Below are 27632 nucleotides of genomic sequence, written 5' to 3' on the forward strand. Positions count from 1 at the left end.
TAATCTATTGTTGTGCTGATCTTAAAATACGTTGTTGAGACCCGCTTTGCCTCCAATACTACTGTTTTGAGACGCCTTGTCAAAGTTAAAAAGGCATTGTCTAGAATGGTAACCAATGCTGGTTGGAGTGTAGGGAGGCAATCTAACAGTATCAAGGCACCTGTCATTTAAGGCATTGATACTAGACGACTCTTGGTGGGATCATGCTAAGTACCTTTTGAAGTTCATCGAGCCTATATTGAGCATGATCCAATACATTGATGAGGATAGCCCTTGCTTGGGTGAGGTATATGATGGCATTGACTCCATCATTTAGGATATTAGAACCATCATAAATGAGAAAGAGTAAGATCCTAATGAAAAGTTCTTCAAGTAGCTACAAGTAATCATGGTAGAGAGATGGAACAAAATGACTACCCCTTTCAATTTACTTGCCTTTGCATTGAGCCCCATGTTCTATAGCCAATTGGTTAGCAATGAGAGTACCACTAGAGTTGCCCCATACAAAGATCTTGAAGTTGCTCAAGGGTACAAGGCAACCCTTCGAAGACTATTTCCCGAGAGCCCACGACTTGTAGTGAGGTTTGAATATGAGTTTTGTGAGCACTGATGATTGTGGTCTTGATGCCTGCGAAGACAAGAACAATGTTGATGCTCATAAATGGTGGTACTTCCATGGACAAATGTACTAGCACTAATAGCCTATTGCCATCAAAATTTTATAAGTTCTTTAATCTTAAGATTAAAATTTCTAATTTCTGGTTGGTAAATATTCAAGACTCTTCACTCTATAATTTCAAATTTGTAAATCTTGGTAGCTTGCTAGCTCATCATCATCTGAGAGGAATTGGAGCACATACTTCATCCACTCAACAAAACGCCACTGACTAAACTCCAAGAAGGTAGATAACTTGGTCTTTGTGCATTCAAACTTGAGGCTCACAACTCACAAAGAGAATGCCTACAAAAAAGGGGAGGTAAAACAGTGGGATGTTGAACCAAAGTCTGCAAAATTGGAAGGCCACTTTGATGCACGTGCAATTGATCATGGTGAACATGATGATGATATACATAGTGATGTTGAAGCTAATCCTCAATTTATGGCTGAGACTACTAATGCTATTGGCACTAATTGTGCATCTCTTTTGCAACTGCCTAATTATGATGAATTCTTTGATGATTTTTTATGATATTTGACCACATCATTGATTACTGATTAGTAATGTTGACATTACTGTTTTTGAACCGAAACATTGATATAGTGGTGAATTTTGACATTTTGTCATGCCATTTGAACTAAATCGTTAATATATATGGTGGTGTATGTTGCTAAATTGCTTTAATATTAGAATAGTGGTGTATGAACTTATTTGCTGCAACATATGTTTACATATATATAATTTAAATAATAAAAAAATCTTGTACGAACGAAACCAAAACAAACTTGAACCTAGCCCAAGAAAATTTCGAGTCAATGTTGAACCCACATAGAAACTAGAATCTGAACCTGCAACTTAGTCATTAAACTATTTTTTTTCTATGTGAATTGTCTAGTCATAAATACCTAATGTTATTTTTTTAATATAATTTTGAAAATATTTATATTTTCATAAAGTATCTTAAACTATTCAAGCTAATTTCTTCAGCATTTTTCGTAGACAGAGACAATGCACAAGATTGAGATGCTTTATAGCCTATGAAATTGATCTCTATCCATCTTTTTGTAAATAACTTCATTTATATGTTTATAAATTAAATTCAGAAATACAAATCCAATATGAATTCTATTTCATTTATTTCAAATACTGGGATAGATAATAACTCTACCTGAAGCATTTTTCCAATATGACATGAATAATTTCTTAATGTTTATTTTATATTAGGTGCTGCATCTTGATTGAATATAATTTTCGAAGGGAATGCTTTCCTGTAAATATTTTTGCGACTAAATATTAAATAGAATGAAATATACAATTGCTGGGCATCTTATTACATAAAAATCAATAAACTGCAATTTATTTTGAAACGATTCCTAACATGGTCAATTTGATGAATCAGTGCTAGATGCTGTTGGATTATTAGCTGAATATTTGAAGGAAGACCCTTGGTTGCGCTGTTTATGCAATCATTTAGGGTAAGATGGTTTTATTTTCTATTCTGGTTTTATTTAAAAGCTGAAAAGCTATCATCACGATTCCATTCATGAAAAGCTTCAAATTTTTAGTAGTAATTAAAATTCCAAGTATACTAGAGCCTTTTACAAGGAAAATGACACTAAGATGCAACCTTTTAAGACTGCCATGATTGGGTACAATACAGCCATGTATGGCAACGAAAAGCACAACCTTTGTTGTGTTGAATCGTTGAATAACCATAAAAACCAGTAGCATATTCATTTATTCCATTAGTTACCAGTTCGGATGTGGGTATGAAAACTCAGTACGTTGGTGCATGATTTTATTTTTGAGAGGTTTGGATGCATTTGCGTGCATGTGTGTATTATATACAAAAAAATAAAGAAATATGCAACCTGTTGTTGGGAATAATGATATGTTGCCGTCTAATACATTATTAAGTGTTAGCTATGTCATTGGTTGTTAGTATGGCCAAGGGGTGGGTAGTTATGGTCGTGACGGTTCATGTCACACCCCCTTGGGGTTTATATGTACACTCTTGGATGAAGGAGACCATCTTGGTATCATTGTCAGTATTTGTCATTGTCACTATGATTGACATTAGTGGAAGAAATGGAAGTTCTCTGATATTACATTGCACTTATTTTTATCTATTACAGTTCTTCTATCTATATTATGCATTAGTTCACTTTACCCGTAGGCGGTAAACACAACCAAGGATGCACATTCTGGACGCATTCACATGCATCCAAATGATGCATTCAAACCAGTACACATCCAGATCAGATGTGCAAGGGCAAGGCATGCGTCCTACAACTAAGTTTATCCCTACATTCCATAATGCAATTAATGTACAATCCAAAGGCACATATAATAAAAGGATTAATATAACTCCCTCAACTATTGGAAGTAACCACTATTTAGTTAGTTGGGTGTGCCTAACATATCCTTTTTGGCACTCATTTAGCCAGTTTCAAGGTCTTAAACTAACTTGGTTGCCTTGATGTCCCTAGTGTTCAAAATCACTTTGCTATGATCAAAATTGCAAAATTATATCATTTGAGTGCTTTCTATAACTTGGATATATTATCGAGTTAGTTAATTAGTATTTCATTTATCTTGTGTTGGAAATAAAAAGAGACAACTATGTCTAATAGCTCATTTTAAAGGTGTTGTAAAGTTATTTCCCGTGTTACACTGGGATACGTCTTTTGTCCCCAGGGGACTCATGTCCCCAAGATGTTTTTGGGATGAGGGGACAAAAATGAAATGTCCCCCGTCCCTAATTGCAAAAACCTACAGGAAACAACAAGAAATGTCCCCTGGCAATTAGGGATGGCTAATTGTCCCTTAAATGCCTAGGGGAAGTTGAAAGGTCCCCTATTCATCCCTGAAACAGATAGATGCCTCCTACACATTTAGATGATTTTTTGGCATTAAGAAACATTTTTTTAATACTTTTTACAAAAGCGACAATGTGGGGGCCTATGAGTTTAGATTTGTGGTTGTGGAGGAAAAAATTGAAATGAGGTTAGGCATTGGAAAAAAATTGGCAAACAAATTTGTGATTAAATATGTTCAAAATTTTAATTTAAATAAAGCTAAGTATTTCAAATTTTATATATTAAATAATAAGTTTTAAAATATATTAAATAATTAAGATTATTTATCTAATATTTAATTTTGATTTATTTAGTATACATCATAATAAATATTTAGTTTTACATAATATATAAAAATATTTTAAAAAATTTATATATTAAATAAAAATATATTATAATTATATATATTGTTTAATATCTTTTAAATATTTAATTATTAGACATTCAGTAAATAAAATTTGAGTCGATATTTATGAATTTAAACAATGTCAACTCGAATTTCAGTTACTGACTGTTGAATCATTAAATTAAAAAAGATATTAAATAATATTTAGAATTATAATATATAATTTTTTTGACACATTTTTATTTAGTATGTAAAACTAAATATTTATTATGATGAATACTAAATAAGTCAAAATTAAATATTTAAAAACATAAAATAAAATAATTACTAAAGTAAAATCTAAAATTTAATTTGGATATTTATATTTGATAGAGCATTGTTTTGATGTTTGAGACTATTGAAATAATGCTGTTATGCTACTGATTTCTGCTGCCGCTATAATCATTTATGCTGTTATACCATTGTTGTAACTTGTGAATCCATGATTTATTTGCACATTGTCTTGTTTTTATTACTTAGGGACATCTCTCTCTCTCTCTCTCTCTCTCTCTCTCTCCTCTCTCTAGCTATAATATCTTAATATATTTTGAAAAAGTCATATATATGTATATATTAAGATTTTTTCTACTGTCGTCCCCTATTCTTGGCCCTAGGAAATGTCCTAGAAACACATCCCTTGCCATCACCTCTCCCCTACCCATGTCCCCAAAACGTTGTGGAACATAGGCTATTTCTAATAGATGCTTTTGAAAAGGGACTTCATTTCTGAGTAAACATTATTGTTCCTCAAAAAGGTAAAAAGTGCTTCATAAAGGTTAATAATTTTATTTTATAAAGAGAGTTTTTGGAGCAAATGAGCAAAATGTAATGTTTTATTTACTTAAAAAAGAAAATCGACAAAATGAGTTTAGGGGCTTATTGTTTGGATCTAGGATGTCCAGTTTTCCTAGATTGCTAGACTAGGGAAAGTCTGAACTGGTTTGGACCTAGTCCAGTTCAACTTCTAGTTTGGACATGGTTCAATTTGTAGCCACATAGTTCAAACCAACCCATTGTCCATTTGTACCCTGATAGGGTAGTCACTAACCAGTCGAACTGGCATCGAACTTAGTCATTTTTTAAATTTTAGTTCAGGGCCAAGAGGATTTATACAAATATAACATTTAAGTATTAAGTAACATTCTTATACTTAAGTTATATCTGTATAAATATTGTCAAGATGTTTGAGATAAGTTTCAGCTTCATAGGAGTTAAAATGCACATTCTAGATTTTGGAGGTTTTTAAAAAATTCCAGACCTAGCCAAGTATCAGGATTCAACATGCCTTCAACAATGTTATTCCCCACAATCTTTCTTGGCTCTTGAGGTCAAATTGAAGTTGGAACAAGGATTTTGTAATAATTCTAACTCATTTCCTCACAAACCAGTTAGTTTCAATCTATATTTTGGACAGACTTAGCTGAACACTTGCACACCTAAGAGAAACATTACTTTCCAGCAATCCAAAATTGCTCAAACTCACTCTTGGACTTGGAGACTTGAGAATTGCTACCACCTAAGACCACCTAAGACTACCTCAAACATGTTGCCAAGAGATTTTTTTAAAAGGGAATTGAAGAAGATGAAGAAGAAGAAGAATATCAATAAAGTTTTAGTTCATTAGTTGAATTTCAAACAATGATACTTGAACTTAATGTTATGATTGAATTTTAGTGTTTTCAATCTTTGATGTTAAACTTGAAGTATATGATGCTATGGTAGTATAATCATGATTCATGATGCTATGATTACAAGTTATGGTGTTTTTGGTTAAATATTTTTATGATACTATGTGACATTCTAATCTTAACTCATGCTTTTAGGCTTCACACACACACACACACACACACACACACACACACACACACACATATATATATATGTGCGTATAAATATATAGTTTCTACATGTTTTTGTACTAACAAACCAAGCCTCTTTTCAACAATTTTCCGTACTAGCAAACCGGTTCTTCGTACCCAAATAGGAACTGGTATCCTAAGTTTGGATTATTGATGAGTTTGATTTTGCTTTTGCATTTTGGAGAAAATTATGTTCTCTTCAGAAAACACTAAGGATGAAACCCTCTTGAGTTTTCTGGTTTCTATGGTAAAAGATCCTCCCTAACTAGATTATGGTCATTTCATTTCAAAAATCATATTGGAGCTTCAATGCAGGGAGTTGTCTTTTGCAAAGGCGTCAGGGTTTTGTTTGGATGTTTATTCTACTTTTTTGTGTTTTCCCTAGTTGACTGTATCACTCATATCTTGTATGGAAAGTTGTGATATGGCTTCAAAATCAGAATGTGTTAGGCATTGTCATTGACTATCTTCCCTCAACACAAACTTTTTATAGAATCAATGTAAAATTAACAAAATCTAACATTTGAAGTCAAGTGTCCGGTATTTCATCATCAAGATAATTAATCAAGCCTACTTTGGAAGAAACAAATCATGAAGATACTGTCTTATCCATCTCTATCAACTGCTTTGACTTTGCAGAAGCTGCAATTGATATGACTAATCCATGGTGGTTACTCAGTCTTGTAGTACTCAATTCTTATTGTCTCTAGGACAACTGAAATCTCATCATCAAATTTTTTGTTTTGTAGTGCCAATCTCCAAATGTGGCATTTGCATCAAAATGTGTTCAATCAACTAGTGGCCAATATGAGTTGTGCCTATCATAAGGGACATTTTGGACAATCACCAAATATCATTCGAAAAAAGTTTATTTGTCACATGTTGACGACTAACCAATTTGAAGTGGCAAAGTCAGCTGCAACAACACTTGTTTGGAAGTGGCAAAGTTAGTTACAGGAAAACAACTCAAAGCAACACGACACATTAGGTGTAAATACATTTATAACCAACTCAATCAGGAGGATTAGGTGTGCATCATCTGTCCACTGACCATAGAATCAGTAATTGACAATGCAATCAGGTTCATCTAAAACACTCAAATATAAGACTTGTGTCCTGGCATCATGTAATATCCCTTTTCGGATATTTACTAAAAAACCTTGATATAAACGTGCAGATTTAAAACCGAATAGAAAACCAATATTTGATATAAATTCCAGAACTTTAATTGATTTGTAACCAGTAGATATGCATACAAGAAAACTTAGAAACGTTTGTTTGATTCCTCCAATATTCAGAAGTACATATATAAACTAGTAGTTAACGTAAAGCACCTTTTTTGTCCTTTAGTCGCTTAAGTGAACATAGTACCTTTTTAAAATAAAGTGACTAGTTAAATGAACTTAAAAAATCACTTAGTCAGTAAACCATATAATCATCAGGCATCAAAACAATTGACCAAATGAACTCAGATAAGCACGTGCAATAGCTCGTTGGAAAGCTCTCGGTGAGACACTTCCAAACCGACATTGAGATGCTAAGAATTCTGAGCTTTGTTTACTTACTAAAAATAGTAAGCATTCGGACAACTTGCCAAAACTGCTCTGATGGGTCTGAAACTAGAAATGTCTAGGCCAACTTTCGAACTGAACCCCATAAAGAGCTTTTTCGCCCTCGAAACCTAGGCAAAGTGAGTTGGCAACACAAAATTATAGTATTCCAGAAAAAGGGGACATTACAAAGCCTCCCTTTTCAAAGATTGCTTGAGCTCATACCTGCAGAAACCAAATGCCAAGATCCCATACTCGCCTTGAGAAAGAGGTTCTACTCCTCAGCTGATGTGCCCCGACATGCATCTTCCCAAACCTGAAATGGTGAAACAGTACGATAGGGATCAATGTGCCACATAACTGAATGCCAAGATCCCAAGTCTCACCATAAAGGGAAACCAACTACCATGTGCTGCTGCCCTGCGTGCCAATATCCTCAGTCAGAATGAATGCCTCACTCCATGAGTGACCTTGCGAGTCTCTACTGTCAAGTGAAGATGGGAGCTCAATAATATACCAATATCCACCCCAAGATGATAGCAACCAAACTCTCCACCTAGCTCCCTGCCATGTCCCCATTTCCAATAATAATAAAATAATAAAATATTATTAAATAAGTATAAAGAGTAAAGTTAAATAAAAATATATGGAATTTTAATTAAATTAAAGGGAATTCAAGCCATGTTAATAATATAAAACTAACTATATTATTAATATAATATAATAATATAGTATTTATAATTAAATAAATAAATGAATAATAAATCAATAGATTAACTAAATAAATAATAATAAATATTAAAAGCATATTTTGTATAATGAGAGAAATGTTCATATATATTATAATGAATTATAGTTAAAATGAATTACTTTAATTATAATAAAGAAGTGAATTATATTGTATTGTAATCACAAGAAATTTCTTGATAAGAAAATTGTTACTTAACATAAAGTATCCAATTCCTTATATTTGGCGAGACACCAAATCCTTAATCAAATTGACACAAGCCAAAGGATGTGAACGCAATATATATTGGGATCAATTATTGAAGAAGCAGGGGGAATATTTTGGGAAGGACAATTTTTGAACAGGACGTCTTTGGGGAGATAATTGCGAGTCACTGCAGATTTTTCCTAACAATTCTCATCAAAGAATCATAGCAGCATAAACTAATTATTACTAGCGACTCAGTGAGTCATCATCGATTGGACCTCAGACCATGCCAATGTGACTGTGTGTTTTGTGTTTTTAATTTTTCCTATACCAGCAATATCCGACTCAGCGTTAAACTGCACAACAAGATAGATTCCCAGGTCATCCCAGATAAGGAAGTGGTAGTTTGCGGTCAAGGAAAGAGCACAGTCAGACAGGAAGGAACGCTGGTCTAAGAACCTCACCATCTGCAGAACAAAAAAATTAAGTCAAACTCCGTTCTAGCCATCCCAACAGCGATAGCAGAGAACCACATCACTTATATATATATATACCATTGATAGTCATCAAGAAAACTGAAGCAGCAACTGTAGATATATTCGACAAGTCAAATATCATAATTTGCAGTCAGCAGATAGAATCAACACGATTTCTATTATTTTCAAGTCAGAATTCTCAGCCATATTACATCAAACCTATGACATTGATCATATACAAAGGAGAGTATATCCAGAACTGAGATACATTGTTAGGTTCAACCAAGGCTATCATTTAAATAGAAAACTAACTATTAATTATATCAACTATTGCAATTCTAGGAAATCCAAGTAATTTCCTTATAAACACTAGTCTTCTTAATAAGGGACATTACAGTGGTATTAGAGCCTAATCCTGCCATCCTGTGAGTGAAGGCTTATGGAAACTTATGAGAGAAGGACAAATAAAACTACAATGAACGACTTTGCTAATGAAGTGAGAACATATATGGAGCAAACCCACCAAACCAACCAAACTATATTGAATCAATTGGAGAAGTCAAATCAAGCCCTCTTGCAAGCATTACAAAACATGGGAAACTTGATCAATAATTTGAGAAGTCAACCTAACATAGGAAGAGAAACTAATTCAATCCATTTTGAAAATAACAATGTAACTTCAAACTCCAATCTGTCACAACCTACATTCATACCTAGAAGAGTAAATCTAAGATAGGAGGAAGGGGTCGAACAACCCTTGACTAGTATGGAAGATATTGCGAGGGCATATGCCGCTTTAGAGCCTACCATTAGAGAAGTGATATCATTTAGAGAATTTTGGATAAACGAAGGGGGACGTCTAGAAGGATGGTAAATGAAGAACTCAAACATAAAATTAACATTATAAAGCTCCCACATTTTGACAGTTCAGAAAAGATTACACCTCAGACAAACTAGAACAGTAGAAGACTATGCTTGCAAGTTCTAGGAGTTATCAGTTATGGTTCCAAACCTTTCCCAAAAGAGACTCACTCATATATTTATAGAAGGATTGAAAGACTCCACCAGGCACTTTGTTAAACCGCATGAACCACAAAACTTGGAAGAAGCCATTAGAAAAACGAAAATGGTAGAATCAAATCCTTCAAAGGAAAGATCTAAGAATTCTTTAGCAAAGACAGAACATAGAGACAATAACTCAAGAAACAATCATAAAGAAAAATCATGTTATTTTTGCAAAGGACTGTGGACTGTTGGGCACCAATGCCATGGGAAGGATGCTCTCAAGCAAAAAGAGGACATAATGAAGAAAGGTTTATGCTTTAGGTGTAGAGAACCATGGGCATCAGGTCACAAGTGTAGAAAAAGGAATCAAATTAATAGAATAGAAGCAACATCCGAGAGAGAAATATAAGAATCACATAAGAAAGCAAGACATGATCCGGGAGATCTGAATAGTATCCAAGCACAAAATGAAGGAGAGAAGCAATAGTCTTTTGAAGAAATTCCACTTGATGCATGAATTTGAGAAGGGAATTAGTAATCAACAATAGAGAAGAATGGAAGGTAAAGTGGGATAAGAGATTATTCAACTTCATTAGTATCTATACCTAGTAATTAATTATGAGAATCTGCAATAATTATATTAATACAAATCTTCAATTGTATTTATACTCAAATCTTTCTTGTATAAAACTACAAAGATCATACATTTCTGAAGACTTGGGAAGAATAAAGTCCCTCCCAATTTATAGAAATGGGTAACCTTAAAGGGGATACCCTGAGAGGCCTTAGGTTGAGATGAAGTCTCTCCTATGGATTAAATAGAGAGGGATACTCCTAAAAGGATATCCTTAGTGACTCAGGATGAGATAAAGTCTCTCCGATGTCCACAGAGGTGGGTACATCCTAAAGGGATACTCATAGAGGCCTTAAAATGAGATAAAGTCTCTTTCAAGGATTAAATAGAGAGAGGTAATCCTAAAGGAATATCCCTAGAGGCTTTAGGTTGAGATAAAGTCCATCCTAAGGATTATAGAGATGGATAATTCGAAATGGATATCCGTAAAAGGCCTTAGGAAGAGATAAAGTCTCTCTTAAAGGATTAAATAGAGCAGGATAATCTTAAAGAAATATTTCTAGGGACTTGGGAAGAGATAAAGTCTCTCTCAAGGTTCATATAGATTATTCATCGGGAGCCATCATGAAGCAAGCGACAAGATATGATATCGTACATCAAGATAAGGTCATTATCAATCTTAATAATTTTATAAAATTTTGTGATCTTTAAATTTATATTTATAACCATCTAATCCCATATTAAAATTGTTGTGGCAGGACTCTAATGAGGTACATCGATCAAATCACAAGAAGAAAATTTTGCATTGCTTGAGGACAAGCAATTTGAGGCAGGGCAGACTGTCATGTCCCCATTTCCAATAATAATAAAATAATAAAATATTATTAAATAAGTATAAAGTTAAATAAAAATATATGGAATTTTAATTAAATTAAACGAAATTCAAGCTATTTTAATAATATAAAACTAACTATATTATTAATATAATAATAATACAGTATTTATAATTAAATAAATAAACGAATAATAAATCAATAGATTAACTAAATAAATAATAATAAATATTAAAAACATATTTTGTATAATGCGAGAAATGTTCCTATATATTATAATGAATTATAGTTAAAATGAATTACTTTAATTATAATAAAGAAGTGAATTATCATGTATTGTAATCACAAGAAATTTCTTTATAAGAAAATTGTTACTTAACATAAAGTATCCAATTCCTTATATTTGGCGAGACACCAAATCCTTAATCAAATCGACGCAAGCCAAAGGATGTGAACGCAATATATATTGGGATCAATTATTGAAGAAGCGGGGGGAATATTTTGGGAAGGAAGATTTCTGAATAAGACGTCTCTGGGGAGATAATTGTGAGTCACTACAGATTTTTCTTAACAATTCTCATCAGAGAATCATAGCAGCAAAAACTAATTATTACTAGCAACTCAGTGAGTCATCATCGATTGGACCTCAGACCATGCTAATGTGATTGCGTGCCCTGTGTTTTTAATTTTCCCTATACCAGCAATATTCGACTCAGCGTTAAATTGCACAACAAGATAGATTCCCAGGTCATCCCAGACAAGGAAGCGGTAGTTTGTGGTCAAGGAAAGAGCATAGTTGGACAGGAAGGAATGCTGGTCTAAGAACCTCACCATCTACAGAACGAAAAACTTAAGTAAAACTTTGTTCAAGCCATCCCAACAACGATAGCAGCGAACCACATCACTTATATATATATATATATATATATATATATACACACCATTGACAATCATCAAGAAAATTGAAGCAGCAACTGCAGATATATTCGGCAAGTCAAATATCATAATTTGCAGTCGGCAGATAGAATCAACATGATTTCTATTATTTTCAAGTTAGAGTTCTTAGCCATAATACATGAAACCTATGGCATTGATCATATACAAAGGAGAGTATATCTAGAACTGAGATACATTGTTAGGTTCAACCAAGGTTGTCATTTAAATAGAAAACCAACTATTAATTATATCAACTATTGCAATTCTAAAAAATCCAAGTAATTTCCTTATAAACACTAGTCTTCTTAATAAGGGACATTACAACCCCCGATAAAAGGCAATATATAGGTATGCTCCACTTGGATCCCAAATGAGAACTCGTACGTTGTTTGAGATACCACTGACCAGCTCTTGTAATAACTGTACCATTGTACCACTGTTGTAATAGCTGTACCGATGACAATGACAGATCCGGTCAATCTGAATCCACCACCATATCACCCTAGTGAAAACGGAGTAATCCTAATCTATGGAACTTTGATGCGTCAGAAGGTTGAAACACACAGATCATAATCTTGTGACTGTGTAACAACACAACATAATCCACCAGATGTAAGATACTATTAACGCCTGGATCCTCGATCATTCAATCAACATAATCCTAGGTAAAGGAAAGAGTGGTTGGTGAATCACCAACATCATGAATCCTAACATTGTCTCCAATATACTGCTGAATAAAAAATGTAAACACGTCATGTCGAACGTAGGGTAATATATGTTCTCCCCACTCATCTACAAATAACTCATTGACCCTTGAAGGCAAAATAGAATCAACGAAAATACTACTAAGATACACAGACAAATCACTGATAGCTGGAATATACCAACAAGTAAAATCACCAATCAACAAGTAGGCCATGGCCATCTCAGAAGAGCTGGGCGATAAATCTATGGGTAAGCTAAAAAATCCCTCACAGCATACTAAGGATAAATCTGAACTTCCTACTCCACCATAAGTACCCACGCTTATGTCAAAGTCTTCATAAAAGGAAGTTCACCATTAATTGAAATTTTTGAATTATCCTCGCTTGTTGTATCACTAACCATGTGCTCATATGAAAATGTACAGCTGCTGTCATAAAAATTAGAATTTCCAGACTCATCAACTTGCTGGTCCATAGAATTTTTGTCATCATGGAAAGTCTCAGACAAGGAACATGTGATGGAATTATATTGTTTGCCTTCACATTTACCCACTTTATGAATTCCTTTAATGATTTGTGTGATTTCTTGTGCCCTTGAACCGTGGTTGTCTTCTTCATGCGTGCCCCACTTGTTTGATTTTCAGCTTTGTGGATGGAGTAATGTGTTAAGCTCAATTGAAGATATAGTTCATCAACCTCACTCTCCTTGTCCTTTCCAAATTTTATTGCTAGATCTCTATCCGTTAAGAGTTGCAGGTAATCATATTTTATCATTTTCAAAGTTTTAAAAATAATATGTAAAAGAGGACTTGTCACACCACATACATTCCCATGTCTCTCTTCTATTACAATCTTCCACATGAGATCCTCAACCAATTTGGAAGAATCATCCATCCTTGTCAACACTTGGACAAGCTTGTCCTCTTTGACCAAAAGCATATACAATAAGTCAAGGAGTGATAATTGTTTTTGACCATCCCCTTCAAACACAAGTGGGCTGTTCTCCATAGAATTTTCTGATTTTTCATCATCTAGGGGAACGGCATTTTTAGATATGTCCTCTAACACAATATGTGCTAGATCATCTATCCTACCAACATTGCGGTCTATTTGCTCCTCCTCAAAATTTGACATAATTTCCAGCCAAGTATCACCATAAGATTCATCCAAGTTAATTTCCATGTCACCAAATAAGATGCTGGTGTTTTCCATGTCTAAATAATATGGTGAGTTGCCAACGCTGGCGGTCTGGTCAACTCTTTTACATGGGCCATCAACATGCTCATCAGAAGGACTAGTGTAAACAACTCCATAAGATACTTCTGTCTCCCCATTACCTATTAGTATACTTGTGCCGTTACTAGCATTTGGCATATTATCATGCGAAGGTTGCTCTTCTTTTTTAGTACTACTATCAAGTTGATTGCTATCTTCCCTATGCACATTTTTGTAATTGCCCTCTGCAAGGAGATCTCGAGCCAAGTTATAGCATTTGTTTCTTATCATATCTGTCTTGTTTTGCAGCTCTAGCTGAAAGTCCACATAATCAATGAAAGAAAATTCTTTTTGAAGCTTTGACAAGAATTTGTTATAATCATCGTATAGTCTCCTTACTTCAGTTTTAATATCGAGTTAGAAGTCTCGTCCACTTCCTTTGCCATGTAGCTTTTCATGTGCCTGAGGCGGACACAATCCTATTTCATATGTTCTACCTGTAGGCTTACTTTTGCAAATTGCACCTGTTTTGATACTTACCACTGCAAACATTTGCCCCAATCTTTTTCTTCCTTCTCAGTTTTGAAAATAACACACATGATTTGTCTTGTTTTTTGAATCTTGTGTAATATCCCTTTCCGGATATTTCCCTAAAAACCTGTGATAAAAAGTGCAAATTTAAATCCGAATAGAAAACCAATATTCAATATAAATTCCAAAACTTTAATCGATTTCTAACCAGCACATTTGCATACAAGAAATTCAAAGAAGATTATTTTATTTCCCCAATATTTAGAAGTTTATACATAAACCAACAGATTAATACAAATAACTGTCCAGTAATGTTATTGTATTATACAACAACAATACAATAACATGCAACAATCCCAATAATCCAATCTTATAAACAGAAATGACAGTCAGATTGGCAACATAGATTAAACCTGTAAGAAGGCTAGGTTTGCGTCCAACCTCCAAATGCTTCTTCAAGGGTTTGCGTCCTCGAAGAAATAACCAGCAACTGTTTCCAGCTCCAGATTAATATTTGTTTTAAATAATATAATCTTCATAACATCCCATGTGAAATCTGATGTACCTTTATCACTTTTCCCAATGTGATGCATGCTCTTTTAAGCAATGTGGGATAAAGAAGCTTTTTGTCCTTTAGTCACTTAAGTGAACATAGTACCTTTTTAAAAATAAAGTGACAAGTTAAATGAACTTTAATAGTCACTTAGTTAGTAAACCATATAATCATCAAACATTAAAATAACTGATCAAACGATCTTGGATAAGCACGTGCAATAGCTTGTTGGAAAGCTCTCGGCAAGACGCTTCCACATCAACACTGGGATATCAAAAATACTGAGCTTTGTTTACTTACTAAAAATAGTAAGTATCCGAACCTGTCAAAATTGCTCTGATAGGTCTAAAATTGGAAATGTCTAGGCCAAACCTCGCACTGAACCCCGTAAAGAATCTTTTCGCCACGGAAGCCTAGGCGAACTGATCCGACACATAGAATTATAATGTTCCAGAAAAATGGGACATTACAAAGCCTCCCTCCTTAAAGATTGCTGGCCCTCAAGCAATCCGCTCATACTTGTAGAAACCAAATGCTAGGATCCCATACTCGCCTTAAGAATGAGGTTCTACTCCTCAGCCGATGTACCCCGATAGGCATCTTCCCAAACTCAGAAGGGTGAAACAGTACAACAGGAATCAATGTGCCAAATAACTGAATGCTAGGATCCCAAGTCTCACCATAAAGGGACACCAACTGCCACGTACTGCTGCCCTGTCTGCCAATACCATCAGTCAGAATGAATCCCTCACTCCACGAGTGACCCTATGAGTTTGTATTGTCAAGTGAAAATGGGGGCTCAACAATATACCCATATCCACCCCAAGATGATAGCAACCAAACTCTCCTCCTAGCTTCCCGACCAAAGGCAATACCTAGGGATGCTCTACCTGGATCCCAAGTGAGGACCCGTACGTTGTCTGAGATACCATTGATCAGTTCCTGTAATACCTGCACCAGTGTACCGCTGTACCACTCCTGTAATATTTGTTTCGATGTCAATGATAGATCCGGCCAATTCGACTCCACCGCCATATCACTCTGGTGTAAGAGGAGTAGTCCTAATCTCTGAAACCCTGATATGTCACAAATCTGAAACACAGATCATAATCATGTGTTTGTGTAGCAACACAGCATAATCTGCCAGATGTAAGATACTATTAACATTTGGATTCCTGACTTTCCGAACAATAGGATCTTGGGTAAATGAAAGAGTGGTTGGTGAATCACCAACATCATGAGTTCTAACACTGCCTTCTGAATAAAAATTGTAGACACCTCGTGTGGAATGTAGGGTAATGTGTGATCTCTCCACTCACCTGCAAATAGCTCGTTGAACCTGGAAGGCCAAATAGAATTAGCAAATATATTACCAACATACATAGGAAAATCACTGATAGGGGAAATATACCAACATGAAAAATCACCAATCAACAAGTAGGTCGTGGCCATGTCATAAGAGCTAGGTGATAAAACTTTGGGCAAGCTGAAGATTCCCTCAGAGCATGCTAAGGAAAATCTCAACTTCCTATTCCACCATAAGTATTCTCGCTTATGTCAAAGTCTTTATAAAAGGATGGTTAACCATTAGCCAAAAACTCTGAATTATCCTCACTTGTATCACTAACCATGTCTTCCTGTGAAAATGTACAACTGCTGTCATAAAAATCAGAATTTTCAGTCTTATCAACTTGCCGATCCATAAATTTTTTCTCACCATAGATAATCTCAAACAGGAAATATGTGATTGAATCACATTGCTTGTCTTCACATCTACCCACTTTATGAATTCCTTCAATGATTTGCATGATTTCTTGTGCCCTTGAACCACTATCATCTTCTTTATAAGTGGCTGCCCCACTTGTTTGATTTTCAACTTTGTGGATGGAATAATGTGTTAAGCTCAATTGAAGACATAGCTCATCTACCTCACTGTCTTTGTCCCTTCTAAATTTTATTGCTAGATTTCTATCCATTAATAGTTGCAAGTACTCATGTTTTATCATTTTCAAAGTTTCAAAAATAGTATGTAAAAGAGGACTTGTGATACCGCAAACATTCCCATGCCTCTCTTCTATCACAATTTTTCGCATGAGATCCTCAATCAAATTGGAAGAATCATCCAACTTCGTCAACACTTGGACAATCTTGTCCTCTTTGACCAAAAACATATCCAATAAGTCAAGGAGTGATAATGGTTTTTGACCATCTCCTTCAAACACAAATGGGCTGTTTTCCATAGAGTTTTCTGATTTTTCATCACTTAGGGGAACAACATTTTTGGATATATCCTCTAACTCGATGTTTGCTAGATCATCTATCTTGCCAACATTGCGGTCCATTTTCTCCTCCTCAAAACTTGACATAATTTCCAGCCTGGTATCATCATAAAATTCATCCAAGTTAATTTGCATGTGACCAAATAAGATGCTGGAGTTGCCAACGTTGGCGGTTTGGTCAACTCTACTACATAGTCCATTAACTTAGTCATCAGAAGGACTAGTGTAAACAGCTCCATACGATACTTCTGTCTTCTAATTACCTATTAGTATACTTGTGCCATTATTAGTACTACTGTCAGGTTGATTGATATCTTCCCTGTGCAATTCTCTGTAACTGTCCTCTGCAAGGAGACCTTGGGCCAAATCATAGTATTTGTTTCTTATCATATCTGTCTTGTTTTGCAGCTCTAGCTAAAAGTCAACATAGTCCGTGAAAGGTAATTCTTTCTGAATCTGTAGAGGAAATTTGTGGTAATCATCATAAATGCCCATTATTTCAGTCCTCATATCAAATTGGAAATTTTGGGCTAATTGTTTATGTACTTTAATAAGATCTTTTTCTAGATTGTGCATCTCTCCCATAGCTTCTCTCTTAGGATTCTAAAGTCTGATGTGTTGGGACCTGACTTCTTATTAAAATCAATGTCTGGTTTTAGCAGTCTTAGACTTCCTAAATTTCTGATTTCCTACAATTTCTGTTGATTTGAATCCTCAAAAGTCCTATGCTCTGCAAAACCCTACAAAAGAATAACACAATGTGACAAGAGTCCTATATCTCTAAATGGCGATGATAACCACTGGTTCCAACCAAACTCTTGATCTGGATTTAAAACTGATGATTCACTAAGAAAAGGTCTTGGTGTCCTGGGATATACTAACAGATATCTTCAGCAGGTTCCGACTCCACAAATCCCTGTCAACTCGTTTCCAATGATGTTTTTTTCCATAGTGCTCTAATTGTATCTGCCATTTACAATGAAATAAATCAATAAAAAGGCCTATCACATTCCGAATCCTTTCCTCTCTGAAGTTAGAGCATTATACCACTATACTGTTCTCAGTTGTTTTTTTTTCCAATGCTGCATATAGAGCTATCGCTTTTTTTTTCCAACTCTAGTAGTCAGAGTTAATTTTGAAATTCAGAAAGTTCGTATTGTAATCTGGAAATTTGTCAATCAGTTATACCACATCCTCTAATATATTCTGTACAACATTTGAATAGCATAGGTTAACATGTATGGAGTTTCTATATTGTAAAACATGGTACGTTAAGCACAATGCTCTTCCCAAGGAGCTTCAGAACATACTGGTTTCTTCCTTCACATTTAGAGCATAAATTTAAAATGTGGCAATGAGTTACTGTATTAAATCACAGAGTTCTATTCTTCAATGGTTGGGTCACCTCGGATACAATCAATACCTGCTCTCATCTTTGATAGCTCTCCCTCTCCCTTCTGAAGTTATTTTTTGTTGTTCATAGAGAGCTTGTTGGGCATGAAATTCAGCAAAGCTCCTCTTTAACATGTCCTCTACCTACAGATCTTTCAACATGGAGTAGGTTTAGAATCATGCTGTATATATTTGAATATTGCTAAGACCAAATGAATTGCAGCCCAAAAATAACCCCATGGAAACGACGTTGATTGCAAGGGAAATGTACAGATTCAATGCCAAGACAAATAGATCCTTCTCCAATTTCAGCGTTAGCAAATGCAATTCCTCTACAAACCCTTCTCTCACAAATTCCGAAACACAGATCAGATGTTAATTAAACTGGTATGCAACAACACTGATTTGATTGTTGATGAAGTTCAGAGGTTCTTCCTACGGTGACCAAACTGTTTAATGTCATTGCCTTTCTTGTGCAACAGTCCCGTACAGTTACTGTGATATTTGCCTTCCTTTACCTGTTTGAAAGCCTTCTCTAGCCGCAGTTAATGTGCTTTTGTTGCCCAGATGTATCAACATCCATGCCCAGATGATCAACATTCTCAGTCTTCGTATTTACCTTGGGACGGTCAACATTCTAACTCCTAGGCTGCCGCGGGTGAAGAAACCGAGCCTCCAAACGTGGCCACGACTCAACCAAACCACTCGTTCTTGCTGCGAAATCAATGTCCTTCCACGACTGGTGACAATGTAATGCATGCTAGGCCCGTGTTCGCTGTGAAAGAGGGAGGATATTGACTAGTACAGTGAACTCGATATCACTGCTGTAGCTTCACACTACGTGCTTACTGAGATGAACATTTGCCACTTGTCTGAGGAAATTGCTGGTAATCCCGAGAGTAGTGTGGATGTTTCTGACCTGCGTTGAACCTGCACTTTTAGTGCCCTTCACGTCAACGTTTTTTTGCTTCATGTGCCTTCCTGCTGGGAGTTTATCAGATGCCGTTCGATGGTAATGACTCCCCACAACCTCTACCAACGTGACGTTGGAGTCTTCACCTATCTCTAGAACGAAAGTTTGGTTTTCGGGCTTCTAAGTCTTGTCGTCCAAAACGCTAAAGGGCAATATGGAGATAATGGTATTTTCAAAGGCCTTCCTCAACGTCTTTACTACAAACACGTGCTTATGATCCCAATCTTATTAGGCTCTACCTCCTAGACGTCTAGGACTCAACTTCAAACAAAATTTGATAATAAACTTTGCAACTGTTTCTGTGAACTATGATAACTTACCTTTATTGCAACTTTATCAAACCTTGCCGACTTCTGCCCATGCTGCAAATTCAAAGAGAGAACTTGAAGTGACATCCAAATCTCTCACAAAATAACTCGAGGAGTTTCGTCCTCTGAGTTTCAGATCAATCACATTTAAGCAACCAAAATGTGAAGTGTATTGGTTTCATCAACTTCTTGTGTGTTGCATGATTCCACAGGATGGTAGGATTCTTGGCTCTGATACCACTGTAATATCCCTTTCTGGATATTCTCCCAAAAACCCATGATAAAAAGTGCAAATTTTAATCCGAATAGAAAACCAATATTCAATATAAATTCCAAAACTTTAATCGATTTCTAACTAGCACATTTGCATACAAGAAACTCAAAAAAGATTATTTTATTTCCCCAATATTCAGAAGTTTATACATAAACCAACAGATTAATACAAATAACTATCCAGTAACGTTACTGTATTATACAACAACAATACAATAACATGCAACAATCCCAATAATCCAATCTTATAAACAGAAATGATAGTCAGATTGGCAATGTAGATTAAACCTGTAAGAAGGCTAGGTTTGCGTCCAACCTTCAAATGCTTCTTCAAGGGTTTGCTTCCTCGAAAAAATAACCAGCAACTATTTCCAGCTCCAGATTAATATTTGTTTTAAATAATATAATCTTTATAACATCCCATGTGAAGTCTGATGTACCTTTATCACTTTTCCCAATGTGATGCATGCTCTTTTAAGCCATGTGGGATAAAGAAGCTTTTTGTCCTTTAGTCACTTAACTGAACATAGTACCTTTTTAAAAATAAAGTGACAAGTTAAATGAACTTTAATAGTCACTTAGTCAATAAACCATATAATCATCAGACATTAAATAATTGATCAAACAAACTCGAATAAGCACGTGCAATAGCTCATTGGAAAGCTCTCGGTGAGCCACTTCCAAATCAACACTGGGCTATCAAGAATACTGAGCTTTGTTTACTTACTAAAAATAGTATCTAAACAGCTTGCCAAAACTGCTCTTATGGGTCTGAAACTGGAAATGTCTAGGCCACACCTCGCACTGAACCCTGTAAAGAATCTTTTTGCCCCTAAAAGCTAGGCGAACTGATCCGACATACAGAATTATAATGTCCTAGATAAGGGGACATTAGATCTTGACAGAAGTAAGGTTATCTGTTTGGATAGTTTATATTAAACAATCTTGAATGAAATCTCATTAGCATAGGAGGCCAGATTATCAAGAGTGATAGTGAAAACTCTATATATTTAATTTCTGTTAGATAACTTCAGTAAACTGGAATCTCTAACAGCCCCATGACCTCAAAAATCCTTCCAACAGATAGAATGACAGAATTTAAAACTTCTTGGAATCATTGTTCGAAGTAATAACAGGGATTTGGCTGAACATGTTAATTCTAGTTTGCACTACACCCAAAACTTCCTTAGCTTAATCAATTCCAACTTAATGCCACGCTATATGTAGTCTGAATTTGTATTTTTTTCAACAACTCCCCAGTACTGTTCTAACCCCAATTTGCACCACAAGATGTACCCGAATTTCACTAACTAGGTACTGTTGTTCTGTCAAACACTTGTTGAACATCACAGACTGAAATATTCAACTTGTTAATTCTGAATTCAGATTTTTAAAGAAAGACAGGGGAACTAAACATTCGTGAAGTCTTGCAAACATTTAAGAATGAACCCCGCTTGTAATACTTCCTTAAGTCATACTATTACTGATTTAGAAATACCAGTATGGGCTAATGAAGTTATCAGACTACAGTACTAAGCTTTCAGTTGAACATTAAACATCAATCCACACAACCCGAGTTTCAGACTTACTCACTGCTGGTCACTACCTACAGATTTCCAATATTGCATAAACTGTTGGCATCCAAGAATCTGAATACAATATAATTTCAGTTACATAAAACATCAAACAAATATAGTAGCAGAGCAGAACCTGATATACCGCGGCCAGTATGTGTTATTGGTTTGTGCTGAATGCTACTGTAGGAGTTCACGTGCCAGTGAAGTTGGGTTAGTCCACCCATTTCAACATACTTTCATGTTCGACCAGAAGACTGTCTCCTGCTGTCGACCACCTTATTTGTCAATCGCTGAGTGTCATTATTACTGTTGCCTGAGTTCCATTATTTCCTGTGCCTCTAGGAAATGTCACCTGCAGACTACTTGCAAAATCTGTGTATTAGAACTGTGGCTGCGTCTTCACCTCTACTTCGACAGTCAAAGCTCCACGTCCTGCACTTGCCTTTCCTTCCACACGTACCAGATGGCGAATATAAACCTCTTCGGCCTGCTAGAAGGATTCTGACTGGTATTGCAGAGCTGGCGGCAGTGTTGATTTGCTGTGAGTTATTCCGCCTTGGTTCTATTTATGATGCCAATGTCAACTCCCAAGAATGGCAGAAACCGTCAGCAGTGATACCCGATTGTACTCAAGTCCTTTCCCACCCGATTCTGAACTTACTTAGTCACCAATACTTTGAACGACGTCTTTAAGGCTGACTGCTACCTCCACTAATGTCATTTGGAGTCGAGGAGAATGCTTTGTATGGAATGTGTTGCTCACAGACCACTGCTTGTGGTATTCACTGCCTTCCCGTGTCTAGACTCCCTTCTAACTCCTTGCTACCATGACAGGTATATAAGACAGAACTGCACTGCAGAGAATGTGATCCTGAAGCCAATAAACACGACTGCTATATACTGAATTTAAGAATAGTACTTACATTTGGATAAGAATGGTTTGACCTACCTTAAAGTGTATTTTATGCTTACCTTCCACTACTAAGCCAACAAACACGACTGCTATATACTGAATTTAAGAATAGTACTTACATTTGGATAAGAATGGTTTGACCTACCTTAAAGTGTATTTTCTGCTTACCTTCCACTACTAAGCCAACTGATATTCCGGGTGGTCAGTCACTTTATATTTGTATGTTATCATAAATTTTCATATCAATCACCTAGTATATTAACTTCGAATCCTCAGCTCTGTATTACAATGTTCCTAGGTTTTCGTCTAGTCTCACCACTTTCCTCAGGGGTCTCGTCCTTTGGAAACAATGTCTAGTCACATTAAAGCACCCAGTTTAATATTTTAAAAGATGCATATATTCGTTGTATCCATTACTTCTGCAATTTAATTGCTGATATAATTTCACAGGCTTGCAAGATGCATGGCTTTGATACCACTCTAATATCCCTTTCTGGATATTTACTAAAAACCCTTGATATAAATGTGCAGATTTAAAACTGAACAAAAAACCAATATTTAATATAAATTGCAGAACTTTAATTAATTTGTAACCAGCAGATATGCATACAAGAAAACTCAGAAACGTTTGTTTGATCCCTCCAATATTCAGAAGTACATGTATAAACCAGCAGTTAACATAAATAGCCGGCAAATACGTTACTATATTTTACAACAACAATACAATAACACACAACAATCTAAAAAAATCCAATCTTATAAACAATAATAACAGTCAGATTGGCAAATGTAGATAAAACCTATAAGAAGGCTAGTTTGCATCCAACCTCCAAATGCTTTTTCAAGGGTTTTCGTCCTAAAAGAGATAAACAATCATTGTTTCCAGCTTCTAGATTAATATTTGTTTTTAAATATTAAATCTTCATACCTCCCCATGCGGAGCCTATTGTATGTTTATCACTTTTCCTAATGTGATGCACACCCTTTTAGGCAATGTGCGATTAAGTACATTTTTTGACCTTTAGTCATTTAAGTGAACATAGTACCTTTTTAAAATAAAGTGACAAGTTAAATGAACTTTAAAAATTACTTAGTCAGTAAACCATATAATCATCAGGCATCAAAATAACTAACCAAATGAACTCGGATAAGCATGTACAATAGCTTGTTGGAAAGCTCTCGGCGAGACGCTTCCAAACCAACACTAAGATACCAATAATTCTGAGCTCTGTTTACTTACTAAAAATAGTATGCATCTGGACGACCTGCCAAAACTGCTTTGATGGGTCTGAAACTAGAAATGTCTAGGCCAAATCTCGAATTGAACCCCGTAAAAAAATTTTTCGCCCTCGAAACCCAAGCGAAGTGAGCCGGCAACACAGAATCATGATGTTCTAAAAAAAGGGGACATTACACATCACCAGTTGTAATCAATGTGGGGGAGCTGATAAAAATCAAATGTTATCCAACCAATAAAATATCTAGAAGACAAGATTCACAAGTCATCCAAAAATAACTTTGTATCGCCTTGACAACGAGTGCACCAATAAAAGCATTGTCCAATCTTTGGTCAACAATTGCCAATAAAATGCAATGCAACAACACTTTAGAATCATATAATTGAGCTATCATAAGATTCATAACATTATTTGCTGGACATTTGATAATGCATCATCAAAAATTTGCAAATCACCAAAAATTGCATATCATCATTAGGTTCAACATAAGCACCCACAACGTCAGAATCTGCAATGGGCATATAAAAGCCAACACTACAATGTACCAGCAATAAGTGGATTGACCATGGCATCTGTAATCTTTGGGCAACAACTAATAATAATTGGAATGCAACAACACTTGGAATGGTGCAACTGAAAAATCACAACACATCATCTGCCCAACATGCAATACAACACCAACTATAATCTGTAAATCACCGTTGGGTGGAACTCAAGAATGTGCAACATCGAAATCTACAACAGGTGCAACACAATCGATTTGCATCTCTAAAGAGAATGAAAGTCCTTTTGAAGTTTCCACTTGAATTTTCCATATACACAAGATCTCTAATGTCCCTTTTTTGGTCCATTCCAACATCCTTAGAAATCATCAACTTCTAGGAGTGTCAGCTTTATTGGAAATGTATTCTAATAGTGACTAGGAGTTCTTTGAGCCAAGCCAACAACAATGATGTTTTCCATATGCAAACTTAACATCTAGGAGCACTCCACGCTTCTTGGAGAAATTGCTGTCTTGGGAGAGTGCCAACTTTCATACAGATGGGTATCTTATGTGCTGAAGCTTTGGGTGGCATGGTCAAAATTTATATTTACTGTTATTTTAATATTTTTCACAACTTTGGTTGTGTGGTAGATAATTAATTGATTTAATATTTAAGATGTCTTAAAGTGGTAAATTAGAAAGAAAATTTATATTTAATAATTTTAAAAGGGGGTGTTAGAAAGAGACATGAAAGTGACTTATTTCTAGGCCTAAAAATACAGTTGAATTAAAATGTCACTTAAGTTGAAAATCAAAGATTATGGAAAGCTACATATTATTCTTTTCAAAAGAGGTATATAAAGAGAAAAACTGGAGGAAAAGGAATTCTTGGCATTTCATTGGTAATTTCCAACTTTGGAAGAAAACAACTATTGATTTCAACCCTAGGATGAAAAGCCTATGGAACATTGGTTGCGAAGACAAAAATCCACCTAGCCAATTCTTGGTGAATTCATTTAGGATTTATAGATGCATTGATTGATTTGAAGATTCAAAGAGATTTGATGGTTGACATCCAGATGAATTGGCAAGATAGGGTTGATTCGATAGGTGAAGGACTTATACTCTTCAGGCATCATAGAATGATTGTTAATATTGAGTCTATTGTCTCCCATTATTCCAGTTCCTTCCACATTCTCCTTGCAGCTATAGAAGGATTTTTAGAGTCATGGAGGAAGAATTTATGACCTATCATCACTACCTAAGTTAATGTAGGATATTTTTCTGCTATTACATGCCAGAATCTTGAGAAGTAGAATTCAAATGGGCAGACATAAAGCAATGCTTCTATAGATCATATTGATAATTTAATTGTGGACAAATAATACTTTCCATGAGTAGCTATATCTTTGTTTTTCCAGCTTACGTATTGTTGTTTGGGAAGAAATTCCAAGGAAATTATGTGTTACATTTAATGAGGATCACTGCAAATGTAATAACACTGCTTGTTTGGTATGTGTTTTCCGATGACAACGATCTTTAGTATTTTATATTGAAAAATAAACCAAGAAGAGACATGTCCCTTCATGGGACATGTCTAAATTAATATAATGAGATTTTTTTTGATAGGTAATCAACCGAAGCCTAGATTATTTATTATTCATTTTATTATTATTGTTAAGATTAATTATTATTATGTGTTATTCTTGAGTAGATTCGAACCCAAGACCTCCCCAATGAGAGGCTCGCAATTTACCGATGCATTGTAGGCTCTTGCCTTATATAATGAGAAATTTCAATTATATATATATATATATATATATATATATATATATATATATATATATATATATATATATATATATATATATATATATATATATATATATATATATATTTCTATGAATCATTATTACATTAACTTATCTCACAGTATAATACCTCGATATATATAAATTTATATCTCATATATATATATATATATATATATATATATATATATATATATATATATATATATATATATATATATATATATATATCTATATATGTGTGTGCGTATATATCTCAAATAGTATTATCTCATATGTTTATTTGACAAAAGCTACAAAACATCAACATTCCCTCTTAGCTAGGGAGGATAAACACATGATAGATATTACACCATTGGTAATATTAGGAAATGACAAGTTTTAAGGATCTTTGATCAGAAGATCCCCACCATTTTGATATCATGAGTATTGGCCTCCTAAATATCAACACATGATATTTACCAAATACTTTCAGTAGTGGTCTACAGAATATCAACACATGATATTCACCAAGTACTCAATAAGGTAATGGCCTCTTGAATATCCCTTCACATGATATTCACTACATACCTATTATATATTTATATAAACAACTCATATATTGTCAATTGAATGAGATCTAACACTTAGATTTACAAGATATAATCCATCATGATCTATTTCAACATTTATATAAAATGTATATCATGATTTAAGTTATTGTAAGGTTGTCAACTTCTAATAACTTCTGCAAATAGAAGTGATGATCATTGGAAAGTTGTCACTTCCTCGTGATGTATGTAGGGGGCAGACTCATATACACTTGACATCAAAATTTACATGAAGTCACCACGGATACTGTCTCATGGTGTTATCATGACATCCACCATGAAACATATTAGAGAATAAGGGTTTCACCTAAAATTTATCTCTCATAGACAAGAATGTATTACAAGGGATTGCACTTGGAACTTCTTCACAAAGAAACACTAACCTTTTGACCTCCTTGTCAAGGTTACTAATAAAGTGTCAAAACTCCCTCGGAGTTTGATATTAACTTTTTTGACCTCTTAGTACAATGTTGTCGCCGATGAAGTGTCAAACTCCCTCTAAATCTGTTATCATCCTTTTGACCTCCTGGTAGCAAGTTGTGTCATGCTTCCCTAGTTCAATACGTATCCTAATAGCATAAGGCCTTCCAACCTACATACATGAAACTTTATCCCATGAATCATAGTCCTTTAAGTACTATAGTTTCTGATCAATGGAGAATCCATCTCAACATGGGCTACTCCCTCTGAATCAATACGACCAAGATCATCAGAAGTTTGAC

The 27632-nt window shown here is 34.9% G+C and overlaps 1 protein-coding gene across 2 annotated transcripts in view; it reads left to right on the top strand.

Annotated features, from left to right (window-relative positions):
- The window catches only part of LOC149547892 (ribonuclease H2 subunit B), a 288765-nt gene that overhangs the window by 161816 nt on the left and 99317 nt on the right, over window positions 1-27632 (top strand). For both annotated transcript variants that reach the window (XM_089791942.1, XM_089791944.1), the window contains exon 8: window positions 2059-2134. In XM_089791942.1, the coding sequence (XP_089648068.1) occupies window positions 2059-2134 (76 nt within the window). The remainder of the gene's footprint in view (window positions 1-2058; window positions 2135-27632) is intronic.

The sequence above is a fragment of the Cupressus sempervirens genome, chromosome 7 (genome assembly GCF_028749045.1).
Source record: "Cupressus sempervirens isolate cs-2001-9-10 chromosome 7, ASM2874904v1, whole genome shotgun sequence".
Lineage (NCBI taxonomy): Eukaryota > Viridiplantae > Streptophyta > Pinopsida > Cupressales > Cupressaceae > Cupressus > Cupressus sempervirens.